The 26330-nt window shown below is 40.0% G+C and overlaps 1 protein-coding gene across 1 annotated transcript in view; it reads left to right on the forward strand.

Annotated features, from left to right (window-relative positions):
- The window catches only part of LMX1A (LIM homeobox transcription factor 1 alpha), a 122721-nt gene that overhangs the window by 3837 nt on the left and 92554 nt on the right, over positions 1 to 26330 (forward strand). Inside the window, exon 3 of the mRNA XM_088481635.1 lies at positions 708 to 894. Coding sequence (XP_088337761.1) covers positions 708 to 894 — 187 coding nt within the window. The remainder of the gene's footprint in view (positions 1 to 707; positions 895 to 26330) is intronic.

Here is a 26330-nt window from a genome sequence, read left to right on the forward strand (position 1 = left end):
GCAGTACTGTATATCTTCCACCTGCTGTCATTCGTTATATACTAGTAATAGCTAGTAAGCGAGCAGGTTGAATTCCAACTGCTGTATTATATACTGGGGTATAGGTAGGAAGTGAGCAGTATACACGTGGGATTCCATACACGCCACCGGCTGTCATACAGTATATACCAGGGAATAGGTAGGAAGCGAGCATTATACACGCCACCTGCTGTCATACTATTATACTGGGTAATAGGCAGGTAGCTGCCATGTACAGTAGCTTTAATTGCTTATGGTGCCTAGAACCCATGCGGCCTGGTCTGCAAAGCGTTTATTCTCCCAGAATGGATCGTACTACTACTTATTATTTACTGTCTGTCGTTATTTATAGTATCACATGATGACGCCATATATTGATGATAATAATTAATGGTGCTATTTAGCAGTGGCTACTAGTATTGTTAGCGGAAATCTATGATGATAGAGTACTGTGTATTAGTGCACAGTACATCAGGCTTAGGCTAACAAGGCTATCCAACTGTGAGGCGAACTACAAGTCACATCAGAGCGACCCGTCTCTGGTTGTGCTTGGACTTGTAGTTCCACCAAAATTGGTTATTTGACTCTAGTCTAATCATAGTATGCATCTATCCAGGTGGTGATGACTGATGCTATATGAAGTGAGTACATTTGGCCGGAGCTAATGATGCCATCCTTGTGGTTTGCAGGACGAGCTGTGGAGCAGAAGTGGGTGTGTGAGGGCTGTGAGAGGGCTATCAGTGATCGCTTCCTCCTGCGGATAAGTGACAGTCTCTGGCATGAGCAGTGTGCTCAATGCTGCGCCTGTAAGGAACCGCTGGAGAGCAGCTGCTTCTACCGAAACAAGAAGCTCTATTGCAGGAACGACTACGAGAAGTAAGTACACCCCTCTGATGTATGGCGGGCACAGGCTGCATAGATATCTCTAGCACAATGCTAATATACTTGTGAATGATTATATTAAAAGTAAAAAAAAAGTCGCTAAGTTGTAAACTATAATGGTAACAATTGTATAAGTGCCAGTGGAGATTAATAATGTAGTTATATGCAAAACATTCCCAAATCCTATCCCTGGAAAATAGGAACAAATGACAACTTGTCCTGTGCTAAGAATAAATAACTTATAAGGAGCTCAGTGTAATTAAGTAACTGACCATAACATTTAGAGAAATCATTACCTCAATTGAATTACGTAAAACAAAATAAATATTTCCACTATATTTAAATATCATCATTTTGATATTGAGAATTGCCATATTTATGTAATAATGACTGTAAATATAGAATATTACTCTGATAATAGTATAATATATTTGATGTCTGTGCAGGTGTTATGTATTTTTGGAATTCATGACTGTATTTCATATTGAGATAAGATCATTATTTGACTTCACATTTTATACTAAATGGCATAATGAGTGCTTGGTACTATTAAGAGGTTCTGCATATAAGGGCATGGCTATTGGGTCTGCAGGTGACACAGACTAGGGTACAAAAATAAAACTGGACCTGGCAGTGTGGTGTCTCCTGTCTGTACCTCTGCATTCAGGCACATGTTGTTTTATATTGCGTTATAATGTCCTCTACAAGTATATGTTAGGGCACTGGTGCCCAGCCAGTAATATATTGGCCACATGTTGCAGTTCACCAGTCCTCTTGTAGTTCATGACATGAGGGCAGCCAGGGTGCTTCAGCATTTTTTGTGTTCCCTTCCTGGAGGTGGGAAGGGGAACAGCTGGTGGTAGTATTGACCAAGCTGACATTGATTATGTCCCAGTGGATTTTAATTGTTCAGTGATGGTGGCCAATTAGAAGTCACCTATGCAACTATTTCATCACATGACATGAGACAATAAGCACTTCTGAAGACATGCTTTGCAAGACAAGTCGAAAAGTAGAAGGTAGTGAGCACCAATGTAAATACTGTGTTACTGTTAACTTATTTCTGGGCACTGCTGCCTTTTTATTTATCACTAATGGTGACAAATGAATAGGCACTGCTATTATTGGTGGAATTTTCTTGAACATTATGGCCAGTCGCACCACTTATGGCATATAAACGGCCATTACTATTATCAATGGCATATTTTTGGGTGTCACCACTGCTGGCATTTTATTGATCATTACTACTTCTGGTGGCAAATTAATGGACAGCACTACTGTCATATTACTTTGCAATACTGTAATTCCCATTTTTTCTTACATTACTACTGGTGGCATATAAATTGACAAAACTTTTAGTACCTACATATTAGTGAGTACTAGTAGTAATGGCTTTTTGTTTGCATTTATGCTAATAGTGTTTATTAATGGGTATTATTGATTATATAATACTGGATACTACTAGTAGTGCTATGCATTTGACTAGACATATCCCTTAATGCTGCCATTATTAGTGTATGCAATACTGTTGGGTTAGCACACTTCCTAATACTCCTAATATGCTTATTTGTTACTATTTTCTGTAAACATTTGGATTCCGCTGAATAAGGGCTCAGCTATCTTCATTTATTTTTTTTATATAATTATGATGTAGATTACAGTGGTCTGTAGTGACGCAGTGGTATCAGGCTTTAGAGCAGGTGTGGGGAACTTCAGGCCCGGGGGCCGTATAAGGCCCGCTGAATCAATTGGTTTGGCCCTCTGAGCTTTTTGCTAGCCTCATCTAGCTAACAGGGTGCCTAGAATGCACCCTGCAGCCAGAATCTATGCAGCAGTGCCGCCTGGAGCTCCCCTAGGATGCTTCAGATGGTCACACCGCTGCCCTTAGAGCTCCCCAGGGCATCCTCAGAAGGCTCCGGGCATTGCTGCGATCACCGGCGATTGTGGCACAGAGGGGGCGTGGCCTGCACCAAGCCTGCAAATAATGTTATATATATCAAAATGGCCCTTGGCAGAAAAAAGGTTCCCCACCTCTGCTTTAGAGGAAGAGCTGCCTCAGATTGCAGAACACATACTTTGGGACCTAGTGCGGGGACCCCAAATTTAGGATTTTTTATACAATTTTATTGATATTGATGTAATTTATGTCAGACACAGAGCTCCTTTGCAGCCCATTCCCCAACAAGCAGGGTGGGTACACTCTGACATCTATGAAATAATTCAATATTTGAAGTCTCCTTTGAGTTTCATACCAGATAAATTCATTTGGCTTTGTGCTCTATATAATCACAAAATATTTTTATACAGATAAAGACACATTATTCTTTATTAATATCACAGCATACATAAATTACAATGTACTGTATGTCTTAGATTTAATTTGTTCTGTTGAATTTACTGGCAGGATATAAATAGCTGGTTTTGTAATAGTTACAGGTATTTCTCTGGATTGTTGCACTGGAGAAAGTGGTTTCCTAATACTGTACATTAGCTGATGGAAAAACCCTGTGGCTTTCATTTTTATAACTTTAATATTCAATGGCAAATAAACCCCATCATCTCTCTTCTAATTCAGTACATACAGATGTAAGTTAATTTTAGTGGTTTAAGTTGGCTGAGATACATAACATAATGTGCAGCAAATTGCAGCAAACAGGTTGAAGCAAACATTTTGATGTATACTGTAAAACATATTTCTTCATCTATGCTGCTGGCAATATGTACAGTGGTGATACCATGCAAGTAAAAATATATTTTGTTGTTCCCCCTGCCTTCCCAGATTTGTTTCTTTATCAAATACGGTAGATGCAACATTATACAAATGAATGCAAATATAGATTTTTATGTACATTACCTCTTACTGCCTAATTTAAGGTACCATATTATTATCACATATGACCTGTCCAAGGTACTGAATAAGTTGATGAGATATACTGCACCAACATAATCACACAAAATATTACTTCCCTCGTATGAAGTATTGTGTATATCTTATTATCACAGATTCTAAGAGCAATTCATTGACCATGGCAATTTAGAGGCTTGAGAAAAATATCACCAGGACACATTTCAGGCTTCCAAACTGCCAGTTATAGTGACAATGATGATGTACAACAAGGTATAACTAACATTGCCCAAAGATACACATCTGCACTAAAATCACGGCAACCAATCAGACATTTGTTCTAAGTGAGAAATTCCACTACATTTATAAAATCTAAATTCTTATTGGTTTAGAAGAGAATTGCATCTCAGAGCAAAGGTAGTAAATGAGATTCCGTGTCCACATATTTGCTTCTATACCACTTTCATAACAATTCTTGTCTAAGGAAATCTGCAAATATAATTAGAAACATTCCCCAGGACTCTAAACTCCTGGTGTGTTGTGGGGTTTGGGGAATTGTCATTGACTCTGGCCCTTGGCTTTCATTATAAGATTGTACTTGGGTCATGATTATAGGAATATCATTCCAATTAGACAATTGCCATGCAGTTAAGATCAACAAAGTTCGATTTGTAGAGTTATTTTAATCAAATCTCTTGATTAGCAACTCCTGTGGGGCTTACATGATCCTATCGTGCTAAACCCCATACCAATATGATTGGTTTATGGTCTAAACGGAGCAGCCATTTTGAACACACACACAACACACACACACACACACACACACACACACACACACACACACACACACACACACACACACATTTTTAGATAAACATACAATCGATGTAGGCTCTAGATATCCTAAATATCAACCTTGTCTCTTCTGTAGAAAAGTGAAATCTGTGAACAACAAATAAGTAGCAAGCATTGATGAAAGTATATGTGATATATCACTGAAATAAAATACAGTTGTAAGGCCCTCATTCCAGAAAAAAAAAAGAGAGCTTATTTTGCAGATTCTGGTGTATTCAGTTGTATAATCTCCACCTAAAAAATATATCTAGGATACAGACCATTAAATCTCAGGTGTTAAGAACTCCAAGAAATACACATACATACATACATACATACATACATACATACATACATACATACATACAGTACATACATTACATACATATAGTATAGTGAGTATAGTGTAATTTAGTTTTAAAAAGTTTAAAGCAAACATTACAAATACACACACATGACATCAGCATAAATGAAAACGGCTGATCTAAAAAAACAGAATGAAAATCTGTGTGACCTCACTGATGAGAAGGGCAACAGGAATTGCAGCAGACTTACAGGAGAGGCATCCAGTAAGAGACAGGCACCTCTTGGTTCCAAACATCTTTCATTCGCCTGACCTACTGAGATGATGTGGTCCTTAAGGTATATGCACTCATAGTAAAGTAGTAAGCCTATTTTATATTCTCTTCAGCATCCAAAAATAGATCACATGATTTAATTACTCACATGACTCTAGATTGACTTGGTCACATGATTGCAGTATGAACATAATACAAAGTGCTAATCATCATTTATATTTTATGAAAATACTGTGCTAATTTACAGTTAATTAAACTTGGATAGGGAATTGTATTACATAATGCAATGCAAATATTATATACATTATGCAACAATACTTTAGATTAGACAAAAGTCCATTATCATTCATCACAATAAAATGATACGTTGCTTTTTTTCTCAACCTCATTCTCATAGGTGATGCTATATAATAATATATGTTGCCATTTTATAGATAAAAAGAAGCATCATTTGAACCTATTTGTAATTACAGTCTACAGCTTGGCACCAAAAGGACAGATGATGTTATTTATTAACAAAGTGCAAATGTGTATCAAAATTAGGGATGTGCACCGGCCCCCATGTTTTGGTTTTGGATCTGTATCTCCTTCAAGGTTTTGGATCTGGATTTGGTTTTGCAAACCACCCTCAAGTGTTTTGATTTTGGTTTGGGATCTGGATTTTTTAAATAAAAATAGATAAAAAGTTTTAAAAACAGCTAAAATCATGTAATTTATGCAATCCAAAACCCGAAATTCGGATTTAAAATCCGAATTCCGAACCGCAAAAAGATCAGAACCGTCACACGGATTTACCCGGATCTCCTCAGGAGATTAGAACTGCGACTCGGATTTACCCGGATTCACGAAATTTGTGTGGATTCGGATTTCTGGAGAACCGAACTGCACATCTCTAATCAGAAATATCTTTTAAATATCATATGGCATAGACTCATCCCCATGTAGATGTCAATATTAAACATCTACAGGCAATGGACCCTTACTTATACCTGCATAGTTCTATGCCATAAATTATGTTATTAAGTCACGGGTAAACATTTCCAGGGGTTTCATGAGTAAGAGTAGAGAACTGCTTAACAAATGGATATTTACTTATGAATTATATTTCAATTTACAAAATATTAATTTACTATTGATATGCAGAACAAACAAAATAAACATGAGAATATATTTATATATATATATACAACAAAAATATTTATGCTTAAAAAATCTAACAAGTGTCTGTTATCTCATGTGTGAGGACATGTGAGATTTATTTTCATTTTGCCCGTATATACATATACATATAGATCTATATTTATTTATACAAAGATGTTGCTGTCTTCATGTTGAACATTTCTCGAAGTAGTTTTATTCCTGTCTACAGATAGTTTTGCTTAAGGGGTTAATTAGCTCTTTGAACCTGCTTCTTTCTAAACTCCGAGGGATCATCAGAGCTATTTCTGGAATGTCCTAGTGGGCCATAATCAGAAGCCCCTGCTGGGTGTCAGCCCTGTGGCTGCAACCTTTGTCATCCTCACAATCCCTGGGCAAAAACACTGTCTGTGGCCACTTTTACTCACCATTTTAGGTTTAAAGGTTACAAGTGTTTTCAAGTTTAGCATTGGGTTTTTTCATAATACATAAAGCAAGTATGTGACATGACGCAGGGGGAGGCCACAACCACAATGTTCTTTGATCAACCTATACCATAAATTCTCCTTACTTTACATTACATTTGATTTATTCAAGATTTTTTTTTTAGTAAGCAATGTAATAATATTCTTCTTGAACAATATGCCACAACATTTGAGGAGCCTGTTATATATTAATATATATTAAAGATAAACTGTATAGTAATCATATTGTTTGTTGAGAAGTTTATATTTACTACACACATGACTATGGGTGTAGATATAGTGTGTGCAGGGGGTGCCATTGCTACGGGGCCCTGAGACTTAGGGGGCCATGGACCCAGGTCATATAGTTGTCTACCAATTTACCAGAATTGTCCGCTAAGTAATTGTGTCTGGCCTGTTGCACACCCTGAAAAGGGGGACTCGTCAGTGCTCATATAGGTGGCGGTCTCTGTCTCTCTCTTTCAGTTAATCTCCACACTGTAACAGCCATCCTCATCCTGTGAGGTAACAGCCACCTGAGCTAATCAGTGAGCTCGAAACTGTCAGTCAATAGGTTTCTCCTTGGTTACAACATTTGTTAATTGAGCTAGGAACATAATGAGCAATGTGGATTAATATGAACTGGGGGCATTTCAATGTGCCATAATATGCACTGGGGACAGTTTGTGGCATAAGGTGAACTGGTGGCACTGTCTAGCATTATGTTTACTGGCAGCACTATGATGTGACATAATATGAATGGGGGGCACTAAGGGTATAATGTAAACATGGGCATTTCTATGGGGCATAAATTGAACTAGGGCACTACTATGGGGCATAAAATTAACTAGGGCAGTACAATTGGTAATCACATTAACTAGGGCTCTACAATGGGGCAAAAATTTAACTAGGACACTACTATGGGACATAAAATTAACTAAGGCATTGCTATGGGGCATAAAATGAACTAGGATACTACTGTGGGCCATAAAATGAACAATCGATGTGGAGGAGTGGGGACCCTTTTCAAAATATTGCTATGGGGCCCTCAAAGTTTTGGCTATGCACCTGCACAGCTGTTTTGCAAAAGAGGATATTTATATGGGTCTAGGTATACCCACAGTACAGATTGATTTATTTAGCTTATCCCAAAGAAACCAGAATATCCCGCACAGGAATAATAACCAGTGTTATATTTCACATCTATAAGTAAAACCAACAATAGGTACCATATATATCATATCTTATATCATAATTTTATCATAAGATAAATTTTAGATGCTGGAGGTGTTCTCTGGAATCGAGTAACTAGAACTCAAAAAGTAACAATAATTGGAAAAACCAATCATCAGTATAGTGATTCCTTCGTGGGGCACTCTTTTGTGCATAAATGATTTGTTAGTATAATTCAAAATTAGCTTTTAATATATCTCCAATAAAAGAATAGGGATTTGAGTTGTGCTCATTTATAAACTATCTAATTGAGTTCCCTTAGCAATTAATCTCATGAATTTATAAAAATAGATCTATTATAAGAATTAGCATAAAGTATGTGGTGACTATGCTTGTTTGATTTCATATGCTCATATAGCTCCTGATGGGTACATAATATATTATAATAGCAGAGTCAGGTACAGTTCGTATGACATATAAAAATTGTAAATAATAATTGGAAATAACTCATAAATTAGAACTGTATGTAATAATTACTACTCGGTCATTTGAGATAAATCTATACATTGAGTGTGATAATAGCGTGTCTGCTGAGTATCATCCCAAATTCATATACCATGTATGGCCAAACACAAACACATATGCAAATGATACCTGTACCTGACCCTGCTATTATAACATATTATGTACCCATCAGGAGCTATCCCTATTCTTTTATTGGAGATATATTAAAAGCTAATTTTTAATTATACTAACAAATCATTTATGTACAAAAGAGTGCCCCACAAAGGAATCACTATACTGATGATTGGTTTTTCCAATTATTGTTACTTTTTGATGTATTTAGCTACAAGAGACAATAAAAATATACATAGAGTTCAGATACCTATGTCTTTTTTTAAACTAACATTACATGATTGCAGTATTGTTTGGGATATTTGGGATTACAGGAGGGTCAGATTAAGTGCCATGTGGGCCTAGGGCTGAAAGTATTCAATGACCTATATTGAGAAAGGGAGGAGCTGGGACCAGTGCTGTGTGTCAGTGTGACCAGAGCCATGTGGGTGGGTACACCCCCTACACTATCAGCCCCACTGTCTCCCTAAATACATAAACATTTAAAAATTGCATACTTTTGTGAGAAAACGTGAAAACCAATTTTAATACTCATGTGCTATGGCTGACCGTGTGACCAGCTAGGCATTTGATTATCATCATGGTGGTTGCCCTATTTTTATGTGGTGGCCTGGAGCTGGAGCTCCATCTGCCCCATTGTTAATCTTTATCTGGGTTACAGTGTTGGCTTGGGCTTTTTGAGTTTGCAGTGTGGCTTGGGTTATTTGGGTTTGCAGTGTTGGTTTAGGCTATATGGGATTCCAGTGTTGTTTGGTTTATTATTTGGGATTGCAGTGTGGTTTGGGTTATTTAGGATTGCTGTATGATTTTGGTTATTTAGGATTGCAGCGTTGTTTTGAGTTATTTTGGATTGCAATGTTGGTTTGAGTTATTTGGGATTGCAGTGTTTGTTTGGGCTATTGGGGATTCCAGTGTGGTTTGGGTTATTTGGGATTACAGTGTTGGTTAGGGCTATTTGGGATTCCAGTGTGGTTTTAGTTATTTGAGATTGCAGTGTTGGTTTGGGTTATTTAGGTTTGCAGTGTGGTTTGGGTTATTTGGAACTGCAGAGTGGTTTGGGTTATTTGGGATTATAGTGTTGGTTTGGGTTATTTGGGTTTGCAGTGTGGTTTGGGGTTTTTGGGACTGCAGTGTGGTTTGGCCTATTTGGGATTGCAGTGTGATTTGGGATTGCAGTGTGGTCAGGGTTATTTGGGATTGCAGTGTTGGTTTGAGTTATTTGTAATAAAATTGTTTTTCAGCAAATGTTGCTTATTTACAAAGTGTAAGACGGTATCTAATAATAACTGGTAATTAATATTAGTGACCACGTATCAGTAGAGTAGCACTCATACAGAATCAGCTATTGTGGAGCATTTACACTTGACACATACTCATGTGCAGCAGGGAAGCCTGCCTCCAACCTCACCCCATGGGAAGGGAGCTGTGTGATTGGCCATTGCTAGTTGCCTGATGCAGTGTGAAGGTGCGGAAATTGTCAGAGCATGAAACAAACTGTTATGGTGCATACACACGGTCAGATCTGTCAGATGAACGATTGAACGATTAAACGATTTTATCAACGATTTAAACGATTGAACGATTTGAGTGATTGAACGATTTCAGACAGTATTAAAATTAATGAAATCGTCAAAATCTGACTGCAGACACAGATGATGTCAGATTTCGTTATCTGACATGCGGGAACGAGCATCGTTCATCGTTGCAGGCCCAAATGTCAGATTTTCTTTCAGATATGAATGACTGAACGATTTTTAAAATCGTTATCATTCAGATCTGACACAAAATCTGACCGTGTGTATTCACCATTAATCTGACAGTAGAAGGGGCACAGGGCAAATATAAAGCACAAAGCCCCCCCCCACCTACAGAGTCACAACTAAGTGCAGAATATACAGCACAATTGAATTGCATTGTCCATGAATAACAGCTGCAGAAAATGACAGAAAGAAAAGTGGTACTGTGCTGTCATACTTATGTACAGAATTGCATACAGAACAGAAATTGAGCAGTACTACAGTGGTCGCCTTTGAAAACTAAAATAAATATTAAAGTAGCATAGATTTAATATTTTCTTTTTAAAGAGGAGAAAAATATACTGTACATTAACATAAAACCCCAAATTAATATTAACCCCCATTACATGAATCAGACCATCTTACCAAATTAATAAGACTCTTCAAAAATAATATTTGTCTTATCTCACATCCAGTGAGGATGAAACATACAGTATATGCTGTATATTAGGTATAGTTGCTCACCCCGTGCTTCTCATGAGTAAACTGCAGAGGAGCAACAGTCATTTACTTATTCCATTAACATGTTTTATACATTAGAAAACAATAATAAAACACTATGGGCCGAATCCAATTAGCCGCGAAAAGCCGAGTTCGTCGAAAAGCGCGTCGATTTCGCCTCATTTGCCTGTTTGGATGCAATGTTTTCGCCATGCGCATTCCCACTCATCTCCCTATTCAATTCCAAAACAGGTGAATATAGTGAATAACGAAACTAGCGAAGAGTAGCAAATCAGTCTGTACTGCCAAAAAAGCCTCACTGACCCTGGGAATCAATATAGAAGAGTATTAATAGCCCTAATAAAAGTATTTAGTGATCTTAAAATGAGTCAAATGGCTGTTATATGCATGTTTGCATAAGTGTGAAAAAATTATATAATGCAATGTTTTTTGAGAAAAATAAGTACCACAGTTAAATTTGGGGTACATGTAAAAGGGTACTAGTATATTTTGGTGTCTCTAAAGTGAAGATTTAAAAAAATCTCAAAAATACACCTGCTGCAGCCTCCTGCAATCTTATAAACACATGTCTCAACCTTATAGACCCCCAAAATACCAGGCCCACTACTTTAGCCCCATTTTCCAACTCTTTTTACATTTTTGCCCCAAAAATGACATCTTTTTTGGGGTGAATTAAGATAATTTTTTTTTCTAATTAGTCATTGGCGGGGGGGGGGTGTCTTAAGGATTAAGTCCCCACGCCCCAAAATATGGGTCTTGCACTTCTTTTCTCCTGCCTTTTGCTGGAGAACCGTTTTCGCCTGTTTTTGCCTAAGGAGTTTTCACCTAGGTAAAAACGTCCTGGAATTGAATCCGGAGATTACTTAATTGGAGCAAAAGGAGTTTCTGGGTAACCAAAGCCCCCCTCTAAGTGTCCTTTTCACCCCTTTGTCTCATTACACTAATCCTACTCCGCAAAATGAAATACCTTTTTCTGCACCTCATGAAGCGGTGGTGCTTTGGTGTGACTACTCATTATTTCACTACACAACCCAGTGGATCCAAAGCTGGATTGCACTGCAAAGTTGTAGTTGTGTGCATTGTAAATGGTCTGCAGTTACTGTTGGCATTCCATCATTAGAGGTTTTAAACATATGTCAGAAGATAGTGTGGGCCTTGGGATTAGGGCCCTCATTCAGAGCCGGACGCTCTGAGCAGAGCGCTCGCTCTGAATGAGGGCCGTCCTCCATAAAAATGGAGCGTCCTCCTGGACGCTCGTATAGCTGTGGGTCACCACCCACAGCACATACGAGCGTGCAGGATGATGGTCGCGATGGTCTTGACCATCGTGACCATCGCCAGTGCGACCAGAAGCCTGTGGTCGGGTTTTTCGACCACAAGCCCTGGAGTGATTTTGGCTCTCAGAGCCAAAATCACTCCCACTGACATCACTAGTGATGTCAGTGGGGCCGGCTTCTGACGGTAGGCGTTCCCTTGGGAACGCCTCCGTCTGGCAGGTACGCCCCTGGCACGCCCACCAAAGGGGGCATGCTGTCAATCAACATCGACAGCACGCCCCCTTTGATCAGACACTATGAGCGAAGGAAAGTCCTTCGCTCGTCGCGTCTGGCGCATGCGCACGACGGAGCTCCCTCCGTCACGCGCATGCGCAGTGCACACCATCGACCCACTTGCGAGCGGACAGCCGCTTGCGAGTGGGTCTGAATGAGGCCCTAAGTTCTAAGACTCTATCTGTTTGGTGTTGTTCAGGATGTTCTCACATGTTCACGTTGAAGTCCGCCTTGTGCTCCAATCCTTGTCCCAGTTCAAATACATCGTGTTAGGTAAATTAGATTGTCACCATTTTGTCTGTGCAACTTTGGTAGGGAAATCAGATTGTAAACACGTTTTTGCTTAAATTATATGCAATTTTCAATACATTTTACACATTTAAAAGTGTAGTTTGACTATAGTTCATTTGAAAAGAATCGAATAACAACTTTTTAATACATTGTGCCTCATCAAGCCATAGGTACATGATAATTTGTAAGTGTGTATATGTATATATACATAATATGTGTATATACATATATATATATATATTCTGTTGTTTCTCTATTTTGTTCCATAGCCCCGGGCAGTGAGTGTCTTCTCACTGTGATCCCACAATTCCCGCTGTGACTCTCACAATAACCGTCATACCAATCTTTCTCTTTTTCTAAGTCTGGTGACTAATGTGACTCTGTGGAGACTATTCTCTGTGTGACAGCGCAACAAATCCTGTTCATTAAAATTATCACTGTCTGCTCATGGTAGCAGATAGACCTTCCCACAAAGGAGATCCATCATCCACTACTATTAATTTACTGGAATTAATATGAAACGAGGACTTCAGGTAAAATATTGGCTTGAATGTGGAAGATCAGGGAGAAGGGAACACAATTCAAAGCTAAAAGTGCACATAAAGTATTACAATAAAAAATAACATTCAAACATTAAATAAGTTAATGACATAATAAAGAGTTCTGCTTTACAACATAGTGGACCAAGGATAAATTAGGTGGCTCACACTGATTTCTTTATGTGGTCTTTGATATGTAATAAATAGGATGCAGTCACCATATGGACTTTCAAAATGTTGACAATGATCATGTTGACACAACAATGTCGACAATTATGATGTCAGTATTGTTGAAATGTTGACATAGAACATGTCAACATCTGCAGGGAGTGGTTGATTAGGGTTCAGCTGCAGGACTGGAGGGTTAGGGTTAGACTGCAGGAGGACATGGTTAGGGGGAGAGTTAGGGTTAGGCTGTGGGAGGGAAGAGTTAGGGTATTCTCACAGCTGGAGCCTATCTATCACAGCTAAAAGTCATCGTCAGGTCAACACCGGACTCAGAGGACACCATTGGGCACACAGTAAGTCACAGCTTAATCATGTGAACATGTCATCACTGTCAACATAATAAATGTTGACATGGTGAATGTCAACATGCCAGGCATGTTGACATTTGACCCATTTTGGCATTCTTAAGTCAACATTATGAATGCTGACAAATTATACCCAAGCAGTAATAAACAAGCAGTAATAAACATGGCAGAGAGAGATCAAAAAACAAATATATTGGTCTAGTTTCAAACTTTTGTCAACTTTTAATGAAGCTTAAGTAAAGTGTAATAAGAGTGAGTTAGAAGGTAGCGGGCAAACGAAAAAAACAGAAAATGAGGAAAAAGAGTAGGGAAAGAACCTGGACGGGCAGGGGTAAAAGAAAAAAAGAGAGGTTTGTCCAACAGCTGGAGGTAAGCGTAAGTTGTCTATGGTTTCTTCCTACTGCTATCCAGTGGGATGCTAGACAAGGTTTACAATTTTATACCAATTTAACCTTTGATAAGTTTGGGGAAGTCCAGAGTACTCACTGCCTGGCCAATACCACTCCCCTTGTGGAGGAGGGTAGGGTTGTTCATCGACTATAACTATTTGATCATTGTTCAATGGATTTTTCCATCAGTGGTGCAAGGGCATTTGTTATGGAAAATAAACAACTTTCTATTCAGATTAATAAAGAAGGTGAGATCAAAGCTTCTTTGTAGACCCAGTCACAGACTGCGCATGCTATGCGAGGAAAAAGCAGTAAAACAACATGCTGCTGCAGACATAGTGGGAGGCTCCTTTTTCTTCCCCTCTCCACTTCCCCTTCATGAAGCTTTGGGAAAGGAGGGGCTGGAGGGATGAAGGCAATAGCAAGGCTGTGTCTGTTTTGTGTTGAAACACCCGCCTAATTATATGTTTCAATTGTATAATGCTGTCCCTTGCCTGCGGAGCAGCGGGCTGGGTGTCTAACGTGGTTTGTGTATGCAGAGTGAAGAGCAAGAGGACGTGGCCAAGCTTTCTCAGGGTGTAAAGTTGGGCCAAGGTAACAAACAGCAATGTTTCCTAAAACATCAATCTTTTTCGGCCAATTAGCCATCGTTGAGTGTGTGTCGCTGATGCCATTAATGGTGGCCTTTGATGGCCCTTCATTTGTGCAACCCTATGGGATGGTTCCTACGGATGTTTAGTGCAGCAGAGGAGTGGAAGTATGAACACTGAGCCAAGCAGATAGAACTAGAATCAAGGCTATCCAAAGCCAGTAGTCAATGCCATAAGTCACTGAATCTAAAGACAGCACTCATACTAAGAAAGGCCTTCAGAAACTGAGAAGATAGCATATTCAACACTATCACCAGCAATGATGGCAGGATTGTAAAAATCACCAAAGTATTTGAGTACTTGCGACCATGAAAATCCCCCAAAATAGCATATGCTGATTCTAACAATGGTTCAATATTATCAACAGTTGTAAACATCTGTCATGTCCAAGAAGAGTACAATGTATATTGTCTTTTACCAAATAGTAGATTTGTTTCATATAAGTGGTTTAAATGCAAAAGGAGATTGTGTAGCAAAATATAAATAATTATTATAACTGTAAAAGTGAGTATGTAGCGGCTTGTAAAAAGTGAATTGACAATTGTACCATGCAAGAGGCATGACTTTGTGCAAGTATCAGAAGTTAGAGTTCTGGGAGATTCAGGACAGAGATTAGAATGATGTCTGCTATCTTCATCTGTTTTCTACCACAGGAAAGCTGCTAGTCTGTATTCAGCATTTTATTGTTATCAACTGATACTAGGTATGTTTTGTAAGAAGGGAATGGAAGGTAATGGAGGTGATGCCAGCCCATCCTTTAGAAAAGGGTTTCCCAACTCCAGTCCTCAGGGTCCACTAGTAGTGCATGTTTTCCATATATCCTAGTTAGTGCACATAAATGAGGGGGGCGGTCTGCGCTTCACAATTGTGGTGTGGTGGTTGGGTTAGGGTGGGGGGACTGGGAGGGAGGTGGGATGAGGAAATGGTAGGTGCAGCAGCGTGAAAACAGGAGTACCTGTGCCTGTTGGTTCAAACGGAGGAATATGTGGTACACATGCGCTCCTTAGGGTGTGTGTGTGGGAGAAAGGGAAGGTGAAAAAAGGGGGGGGAAAGGGGAAAAAAAGGAGGGGGGATTGTGGGATAGGAAGGGAGTGGAAATGTGGGGCTGTAGGAGAAATGGAAGTGTGGGTATGTGGCTGTTGTATAGATAATGTTTGTGGGTGAATACAAATGAAGCAGACAATAAGTGTAGGATTCAACCTTTTATTGGGTAACACACATTGCCTCCCTAGGTAGTTCTGTTAGGTGGTGTGGGGATTAGCAGATAAGTATTGTGATCCTCAGTTGGGGAGTGGGTGTTCCCTTTCAGGGGGCTCCTTTCCGTTCATCCTTACTCCTGCACATTCCCCTGCTGGACCTATGGTCTACAGTCTTACTGAACCGGGATGTGGGTTGTGAATAAAGTCCAGTACTTAGTGGACTGGACTTTATTCACACCCCACATCCCGGTTCAGCATCCCCCACCAACCACCAGAACTCTGACCATTGTACTCATTACCACACCACAAAGAAAGGCTGCAGAGGATCCAGCATTATGCCGCAAGGCAGACCCTAGGTCCCCCCTACCAGCCTCATCACTGTGCCCAATACCACCCATTGACTCCACGGGACCGTGGATCAACCCCACCACGCAGCTCTCCACATGGCATCACACCACCAAAGAACGTCGACGGGCACACCGCTGCCAGACACCCTGCGGGCTCGCAGAGGTGTCATGTAACATCCGGCTAACACCTGGGATCACAGCCAAAGCTGCAAAGAACCACAGGACAATCCACACCTACCGGTAGGTACAAAGATCCCAGAGACAGAGCGGGACGCCGCTGCTGCACTAAGTACTGGACTTTATTCACACCCCACATCCCGGTTCAGTAAGACTGTAGACCATAGGTCCAGCAGGGGAATGTGCAGGTGTAAGGACCGCATGGAAAGGAGCCCCTGAAAGGGGACACCCACTCCCCAACTGAGGATCACAATACTTATCTGCTAATCTCCACACCATATAACGGAACTACCTAGGGAAGCATTGTGCCTTACCCAATAAAAGGTTGGATCCTGCACTTATTGTCTGCCTCATTTGTATTCACCCACGTACACCCACAAACATTATCTATACAAAAGCCACGTACCCACACTTCCATTTCCCCTACAGCCCCACATTTCCACTCTCTTCCTATCCCACAACCCCCCCTCCTTCCCCCCCCCCCTTTTTTTCACCTTCCCTTTCTCCCACACACTCACCCTTAGGATCGCACGTGTACCACATATTCCTAGTTGGTGCACGTGTGTATTCGTAACTGGCTGACACATATTACAAGATCCACAGGTTGTGCTAAATAATTCATTTGTGATACTGAGAAGACTTGTAAAACATGCACTGTTAGGGGTCCTTGAGGGCTGATGTTAGAAAGCACTGCTTTAAAGGCTCGTCCTCTGCTCTTCTAAGCATGCCTGGAGCAGGTGTATTCACAGTGAGACCCCATTTGGGGATTTGGTGCCTATTTATGAAGCCTTACGCGATGCCGAATGGCTGTTTCTGCATGGTTTAGGTATATTTTAGTATTAACAAATGACTAATGCAGAAGCCATCACAGAAGCCTCCTGCATTAGGCAAGCTAACTCAGTATACAGCAGTCCCCATCATTCTCAGTTTGGATTGTGGTGTGGACAAATTTATCAAGTGCTGAAAGATTAGCATTTTGGAGCTTGTTCCTAACAGCTAACGCTATCTGAAGATGGCATTAGTCTGTCTGTCCTATGGGGAAACATTGCTGGAGCAGGATCTTTTGATCCCTTCCCAGCAGTCTCCGTACCCCTCCCATCCCTCCTGTCACTAATAGTTTTCTGCACCTGCACAGTAAATAGGCTAGATCAGAACCCGGCAGTAGAGTTACAGCGATCGCTATTACACTACAATCCTAAAGACTCTTCATTAGCTCAGGCTAATGAAACCTTTGTCCTGTGAGAACATTTTTTATAAATTACATTGTTTTGTATAGCTGTGATATGCAGTGATAAGAAATTATACTCAACGGGGACCAAAAGCAACGAGGCATTAATAGATCACTAAAAACTAGTAAAACTGACTTCTCCATGCTTAGAAAAAAAAACAGTGGCCCAAAGTGGCAGATGGATTCTTTACAAATAAAATAAGAATACATACTTTGTAAAAAAAATAATAATTAGATACTTGGCAAACATTTACATTACTTTATGGAATATTTGGTAATAATAAGCCTTAGCATTATAGACTGGAAGGGTGCATGTTAAATGTTTATAGACACATTGGTGTATTTAGTAACAAACATGTAAAAACAGTCCTCCAATATTATTGTTCTCTATTTGTCTTCAGGTCTTATTTGCTTGACTATTACTGCAGTTATTACTACTATGTGTAACTAAGTAACAGAAAATTAAACTAAGATTTTTTTTTTATTGAATTTATAAACGTTTGTACTGAGCAGTATCTCTTTATTAACTGGGCATTGGTTTGTGCACCAATACAATACTATCTAATTATTTTGTTAGAAATTATTATTTGCTTGATTTTGTGATCCTGTCTGCCAATACTATTATTATTGTCTTTTATTTATATGGCACCACAACACAACACAATACAACCAAACATGGTAGAGGGTATGTGGGAATTGAAGATTAAACAGGGCTACTCACTATGGCTAGTAAAGCCAGTGACAGAGTCACTGATAGGGGATGGGACACAGGGGAGCAAAGTCACAGTGGTGATAGGAATAGTGCTAGGAGGAGAGATGAGGGTCCTGTCCATAAGGACTTAATGAAAGACTACTTGCATGTGTCCGATATTAGTGTGCCTCAATGTGGCGTGCAAGGACAATTTATATATATATATTTTTTTTAAAACTGTTTACTGAACAGCAAAAGAGAAAATTTACATAACATACATTTCAATCGATCAAGGACAATTTATATTTAAAAAAATGAATTTAATTTTTCTCATATACCATTATTTAGTATCTGCTTGGCTGAACCTATGGGCTTCTACTTTCAATCTGACTTTTCACAGCATGCAGGGGGTTTTGAAATACCTCCCTCCCCCTAAAAAAACCCCCAACAGCCTTATTTAAATATTAGGTGTGCAGTGCTTACAGTAGGAGAAAACATTTTACATAATTAGGGTGGAATCTACTAAGCATAGCATCCGCGATATGGTACATCACCCCTGTCTACGGCTACATACCGAAGTTCATTACCGCGGTATGTACCAAAATATCGCAAATGACAGCTCTCCCGATAAGAGCACACAGGGAATTCAGGGTTTAACACCCAAAAGTCCCCCTGGCGTCCTTCTGCGCATGCACAGAAAGAAGCGGGCCATGGGGGTTGACGGGAGGGATCCAATCGAATCCCTCCCAAAGGGGATCGTCTCGATAAGAAGCCCATAGGCTTCTATTGGGTAACGCCACCTGAAGGTGGCGATGCATTCCGGTGCTTAGTACATTTGGGGAATGTGGTAAAACCCCCGAAAACTGTATTTTCGGGGTTTTACAGCATTTTTACCTTTAGTAAATTCCGCCCTTAGTGCCCGTGAAGATTTTGAACTGTTGCTGCGGCAATCTAATAGCAGGCTTATATTCTATGGAATACGTGTTTTTTAAAAAATAAATAAATTAAAAAAATGATTACTCCTGTGTTTGTGAAGTGGAAGGATGTTAATCTGCTTATTGGTCTAGTCTTTAAGTTTATCTATACTTTCCGGCCACTTAGTGCAATGTTTATGAGTTGTATAAAGTGTTTTTGCCCATCTTTTGTACTCACATTGAAGCCACCTCTTGTCGTATTCCTGGTGCATCTGCTCTTGTAATCTGTGGGCGAAGGAAACATTGGGCCTGATTTAACAAATTTAGCAGTGAGCCACTGCACTTCCTGGCGCTGTTGTTATATGAAGTATATTTACTTATTACCTGCTGCAAGTAATTGAGGTCTAGTTAAGACCATAGAGATAAATCTCAAACATAAATACAAAAACTAAATTAATTGCTGCGCTTGGTATTAAGTTGTATTTATAGCCAATATATAGTGATAATAAATACACATATAAATATCTAGGTTTGCTCTCTATTCATGAACAGGAGGCTTGTTCAATTTCCCCAATAATGGTTTTATTAATAGGATCATAACCATATACTAAAAACAACACAAGCCTTCAAATGTATAGCAGCAAATTTCTCAATCTGCATATATAGTCATATAAACCGCAATAGCTTCAGGAGAAATAATATATAGAATAAACATATAAACAGTCTACTGTCTTTTATCACACATGGCATCCACACCACATAAGGATACTCTGTTGTCATAAAGCAATTCGCACTTTGATAATAGGTAGTTTGTTTAATAAACACCAATCAATTGTAACAAGTTCAAAGTCCTCACTTTGCAAAAATGATCAAGCTAGTAGTTGGTAAGCAGCTATATATTGCAATGACGACGTTAATATGCAAGACGGTTATTAGTTAACATCCATTGGTGTACAGTTCGGGAATACTGGCACAATTGAAATAAGCAAGAAGGTTCTTATTGAGCAGCCGTTAATAAGCAGCCCATGAACACTGGCGTCCCAGCATTACACTAATTAACTTCTGTTAATAAAGTTACCTCGGTCTGTATACCAAGATGTATCTGTATACTAATAACCGGCTAGAAAGCAAACCTAGATATTTATATGTGTATTTATTATCACTATATATTGGCTACAACTTAATACCAAGTGCAGTAATTAATTTAGTTTTTGTACTGGGCAACATCGGACAGTTAATGAAGCCCTGACCTTACTCAGGAGTTTCTAACTTCTGCGCCCCCGAAATAAGACTTCAGGCGGCGTCTGGTATCGCAGTGGATAATTTATGCATGCCCATGCAACGGCGTTGAAACACACTGCCCGACCACCCCCGCGTCACCACCCACAAATGCCACTTCCTGTCAATCACTCAGCCATGGGTCTGCATAGTCACTGAGTATGCAATTCCTAACGCAGTGCCTAGCTTGTGCACTGCAATGTATATGCATGCGCAGTGCGGATTATTTGACCGATTGCGTGCGTATACACAATTGCATTCCTTGCAGAATCAGGCCCACATTTGCTTACTATGAAAAGTTGGTTGCATCTCACATGTGCAGACAACTTTGCATACAGTAGGTAGCAAAATTGTTATTTTTCCCTGGGTATGTTTTATATTTGTGATTAGATGCAAATTGCGTCCAGCTCTGAATTCAATCCAGAAGGTACAATTTTTGCACAATGTTAAAGCAATGCTTTGCAGCAGTGAGGTCAAATGTTTAATACAATGGGGTCTATTCATCATCACTTAATTTCTACAAAAGCAGGTGATAATGAATATTTTCACCTACTTTTGTAGAATTAGGTTTTGGGCCATTCATCATAAAGGTAACACAGGAGATATCACAGATATCTCCTGCTTACCTTTATCTCCCGATGTGGCCTGCTACACTAGTACGGGGACATAAATTCATCAACTCTGAAAATACTATATTTTCGGAGCTTGACTGCGGGAGCACCCCCAGTCCTTTCAGATCCCTCCGCCCCTGTCCGGCTCCTTCCGTCGGACATCGGGGCTTTGTGCGCCTGCATGAACTCTAGATCACAGAGGCACAGTAACACTGCCGAGCCTGATTTGACAGTTCTAAGTTTTACTGCTATGACAGTGAAACATTCGGGGAGACAGCAGATTTTCTGATCAGCTTCTTTGCGCCGTAGCAATGATGAATTGCCCCGGCGCTCGCAGCAAGTTAGAATGTTAAATATCAGGGTCTGCCTGGACCCCAATAATTAACATAAATAAATATGTGGAAAGATTTAGAAATTGGGAGCAAGTACGTCTTACTGTAGCTCAATTCTAAATGGCAGTAAAAAAAATAAAGATGCCCAATATCTGTGTGTAAGAATAGTGTTTTCCCTGCTTGCAAATTGAAAACTGCACCTGTACCCCACATAACATCGTTTGTCTAGGTATACATATACAGCTATTTGTTGGATTTACTCCTAACGCTAAATGAGACCCGTTGGTGCCATCTTGCCATATAAATCAGGTAAAAAGTGTAAAAACAGGTGGCATGGTTGGAAAAGGGAAATCTTGATTACAGTATGAGCTTCTCTGCTTTGTATCTGACAATAGTAAGTGATTCTGAAGTGTGGCAATCTCAGAGCAGTGGTAAATAGACTTTCTGGTGATATGAAGATAAAGCCTAGGGGGTATATTTTGTAAAGGTCCATTTTAATTGATTTTGAAACAATTTCAAATCATTCTTGTAAATTGATGTTGTGTTTCTGGGGCTGAATCACACTTTTACTAACACTTAAAAAACTAATTGTTAGTAAATGTGTGATTTAGCCCCAGAAGCACAACATTGATTTAGATTGATTTAAAATTAAGTGAAATAGATAAAAATCAAGTGAAATTGACCTTCATTAAATTTACCCCTGGGAGTCAACTATTAGAATCCAAGGTTCATTTTTAAATTATCAATTAATTTGCATTTAATTCTATTACCTAATTGTAGTAACTGTAGTAACATATAGGAACTATGTTAGGAACTTTATATATTGAAAATATAGATCTGTTAATGAAGTGCTAAGACACAGTAGTTTTACGAAAGAGGATCATGAGAACCCACTCTAAGAGGTCACTTACCGGGTCACTACCCACAGGATAGGAGACCCTTTCTTTGTGGATTATACTGATCAATGCCGCAACAGTCCCTTACTTACACACCTTATATTCTTATTATTCTTCAATGAACCTCTGTTTTTATCATTTTTATTTTTATTCACAAATTAGCAACATATTAATTTGTTCAGTACAAAATGTAAATCAAATAAACTTACATTAGCAACAATAAAGCAAATCACACCTGAAATATTGAGCTGGTTCTGTCAGCTAGAGCTTACAGTCTAAAAGAAAGACATAGGGCAGAATTCAGTTAGCCCCGTTAAGTTAATGGGTGCTAATTGATCACTGGGGGCTATTGAATTAGCCCAACTTAATAGGGATTTCTTTTTGCTTCTCATGGGATCCTAACAGAAATCCCCGATAAGTATGCAGTTAACGAGTAATAACATCCAGTTAGCGCATAAGTTTGTGCATTAATGGCTGTTAACTGCACTTAACATCATGTAAAACAGGGAGTGTAATTGAATAGTCTCAGACGATAAAGCCCAAGGTGTCCACCCTTTTTCACCCATGTAAAGTTATCAGGTCTAATTGAATTCCCCCCATGGAATGTTTTGCCATTATCACTTGCCAGCTAAAAAGATGTTGGATAATATTTCAAAATCAAACGTAACCCGATGTGTGCCTCAAGCCTGGCACATATAAACCTCTGCACAGTTTGTTCCTGATATGTATCTATTGCCTGCTCCCTCCTTCGATCCATTTCAACAGCATGTAATACAGTATATCCATGCTAAGCAAAGATGTAACTGGCAAATGGCACCTCAATATAGACACAAGAGTTCCTATTCTGGTACACACTGCCGGTTCCACCTGGATGTGAGCAATTTATCTCTTTGAATGTTAGTTGCTCTTGTAAAGAGTTAGACTTTTAATAATTATTATGTTTTAAGGGAACAATATCTGGATTGAAGTGAGTACTGATGAATATATACAGTGTATATATAGGCATTCATATTTGTATATTCAATTTACAAAAAGCATTTTGTACTTGCTTTTTATTTTTCTGGATACAGCTAGAAAAATAATAAAATCTTTAACATCTGTGGGCCATATTCAATTTGAGGCAGTCAAACAGTCTCCCAAAGGTAAACTGCGTAATTTAAAAAAAAAAAAAAAAACACTTAAGAACACCCCAAAAAATCACTTTGAATTTGGGTGTGAAAAAAAAAATGTTGGGGGACAAGGTTAAAAACTAGCGAACTAGACTCTGGGGGGGTCCCGAAGTATGCCCCATGTGTTTTTTTCATTGCAGGGGCTTGCGGCAGGTGGATTTTTCATGATTTTTTAAACTTAACTTTAGCAACTTTAAAATATGCTGGCCCCCATTTTCAAGTACCCCAAATTTGCTGGGATAAGTTATTTTCTGCAAAAAACCTCCACAATACTATTCTGCACCACTTATAGAAAAACGCTATTTAGCAGCTATTGAGCCCGTTTAAAAACAACAAATACCTTCAGCAAGCCAAATCGGGGGATAACCATAGCTAACCCCCATGTCAGAGCATCTTTTGGGGGGTGTCAGGCTGATTTACCCAAATCTGACTGGACTTTCCGCTTGTTTAAGTTTCGCTGGGTCCCGTTTTCGCGTACTTTCAAATTGAATAAGGGGATACGCAGGCACGCGCGCAATACTTTTCCGCCTGCAAAACACGCGATGTAGGCGAAAAGTCCAGGAGGCGGAAAAGTATCGTGGGTCTGCTCAAACTGAATACGGGCTTATGTCATAAAAATTTACATCTTTATACTTTACATTTTGAAATCTCATTAACAGTGACATCTCCTACCCTTAATTCCCAGGGGGTCTGCTGCTCTGCTTTCTGCCGGTCTGAAACGTGCAGCCGGCTTATGCACATGCGTGGGATCACATCCCTCACGTGCGCACAAATTGCAAAGCAGACTACTGTAGGCTTCTCGGGACTGTATCAGCTGCAGACCCTGGAACCATGATAGGGCTGCCGTTATAGCAGGGCAGTAGCTTCCCAATGGAAGCACTCTCTCTGCTAGTTGCAGTCTCGACTGGCAGTCCCAGGTGGAGAAAACAGTCGGTCCCTGTGGGTGGCAGATTTTACTGAGGGGTAAAATCCGCCTATAATGAACTCTATTGGAAATTTGTGGTTCCTAATTTAGGCATACTTACAATGGACTGAGCTTATTAGTTCATATAAATAAATCTGGTCTCTGAATGAGATCCAAAAGGTACAATGGTCAGTGCGGACCTGTACATTCACTGATAGTGAGTGTACTACCCGGCTGCAAAGTGTTTGTTTTAGCAGCCAATAAGTGTGCACCCAGGGCCGACGCCGGGCTGGAGCTCACTCTTGAGCCTTCCGGCTCCCATAGTGGTTGAAGGGAGAGACGTCATAGTGCCGAGCGAGATGGGTGGAGCGGATGGCGGTGGGCGCAAGAGCAGGGATTCGGGTCAGTATAATTTTGTGTGTGTCTATGTGTTTTATGTGTAAGGGGCACTACTACTGGGGGCACTACTGAGGGCACTGCAGAAGGAGTACTATGGTGGTCATTGCAGAAAGGGCATTTGTAGTGGCACTGCTTAAGGGGTCCTACTACAGGGGGCACTACTACAGGGGGCACTGCATAAGGGGCACTACTACAGGGGGCATTGCATAAGGAGCACTACTACAGGGGGCACTACATAAGGGGCACTACATAAGGGGAATTGCATAAGGGGAACTACTACTGGGGGCATTGCATGAGGGGCAGTACTATGGGGGAACTGCATAAAGTGCACTACTACTGGGGGCACTGCATAAAGGGCACTGCTACTGGAGGCACTGCATAAGCGGCACTACTACTGGGGCATTGCATAAGGGGAACTACTACAGAGAGCATTGCATAAGGGGCACTACTACTGGGGGCACTACATTAGGAGCACTACTACAGGGGGCATTGCATAAGGGGCACTGCTACTAGGGGCATTGTATAAGGGGAACTGCTACTGGGGGCATTGCATAAGCGGCAATACTACTGGGGCATTGCATAAGGGGAACTACTACAGAGGGCATTGCATAAGGGGCACTACTACTGGGGGCACTACATAAGGAGCACTACTACAGGGGGCATTGCATGAGGGGCACTGCTACTAGGGGCATTGCATAAGGGGCACTGCTACTGGGGGCATTGCATAAGGGGCACTACTACTGGGGTCATTGAGGTGCATATGGAATGGAAAGGAATATTTCCAGAGTGACGAGAAACAGTGGCTTGTCATGTTGACACGCCCCCATTTTTCAGTGGTCACGCCCCTTGTGACATGTGGATACGCCCACTTCAGTGCGCGCACAGAGTTTGTGGCGAGACATTCTTCATTTTGCCCTGGGCGCCAAATAACCTAGTTACTCCACTGCTCACTCCAAATGTATGGGACGCATTATACATACACACTTCTAATATGTTCGAACAAAAATTGGGGATACAGTTAGTAGTTATAAATGGCTTCTGCAAGTAAATTACATAGATCTATTTCACAGTTTGTTTAATTTGCTCTAAAGTTCAAAAATGTAAATAAATTCTTCAACTTTAGAGCTAAATCAACTCAGCACAAACAGATTCAAACCTGTGTGAGCTGGTTTCTCCGTTTCCAAGCTAAAATTTCCACATTGTATAGTATTTTTCATGCTGTCCTCATGTTTGCGTGGGTTTCCTCCAACTCTCCTAAAGCATACATGATAGGTAAATTGACGTCTAAAAATGGGCCTGATTCAATAGAAGTACGCTATGCCATTGTTTTTGAAGTTGAGTGATTAACGGTAAACTGCGCATGTGTTTAAGTTGCACAAAGTACTTTACCGTAGTTGCTCGCTGCAAC

The sequence above is a fragment of the Taudactylus pleione genome, unplaced genomic scaffold (genome assembly GCF_031769625.1).
Source record: "Taudactylus pleione unplaced genomic scaffold, aTauple2 ptg000017l, whole genome shotgun sequence".
Taxonomy (NCBI): domain Eukaryota; kingdom Metazoa; phylum Chordata; class Amphibia; order Anura; family Myobatrachidae; genus Taudactylus; species Taudactylus pleione.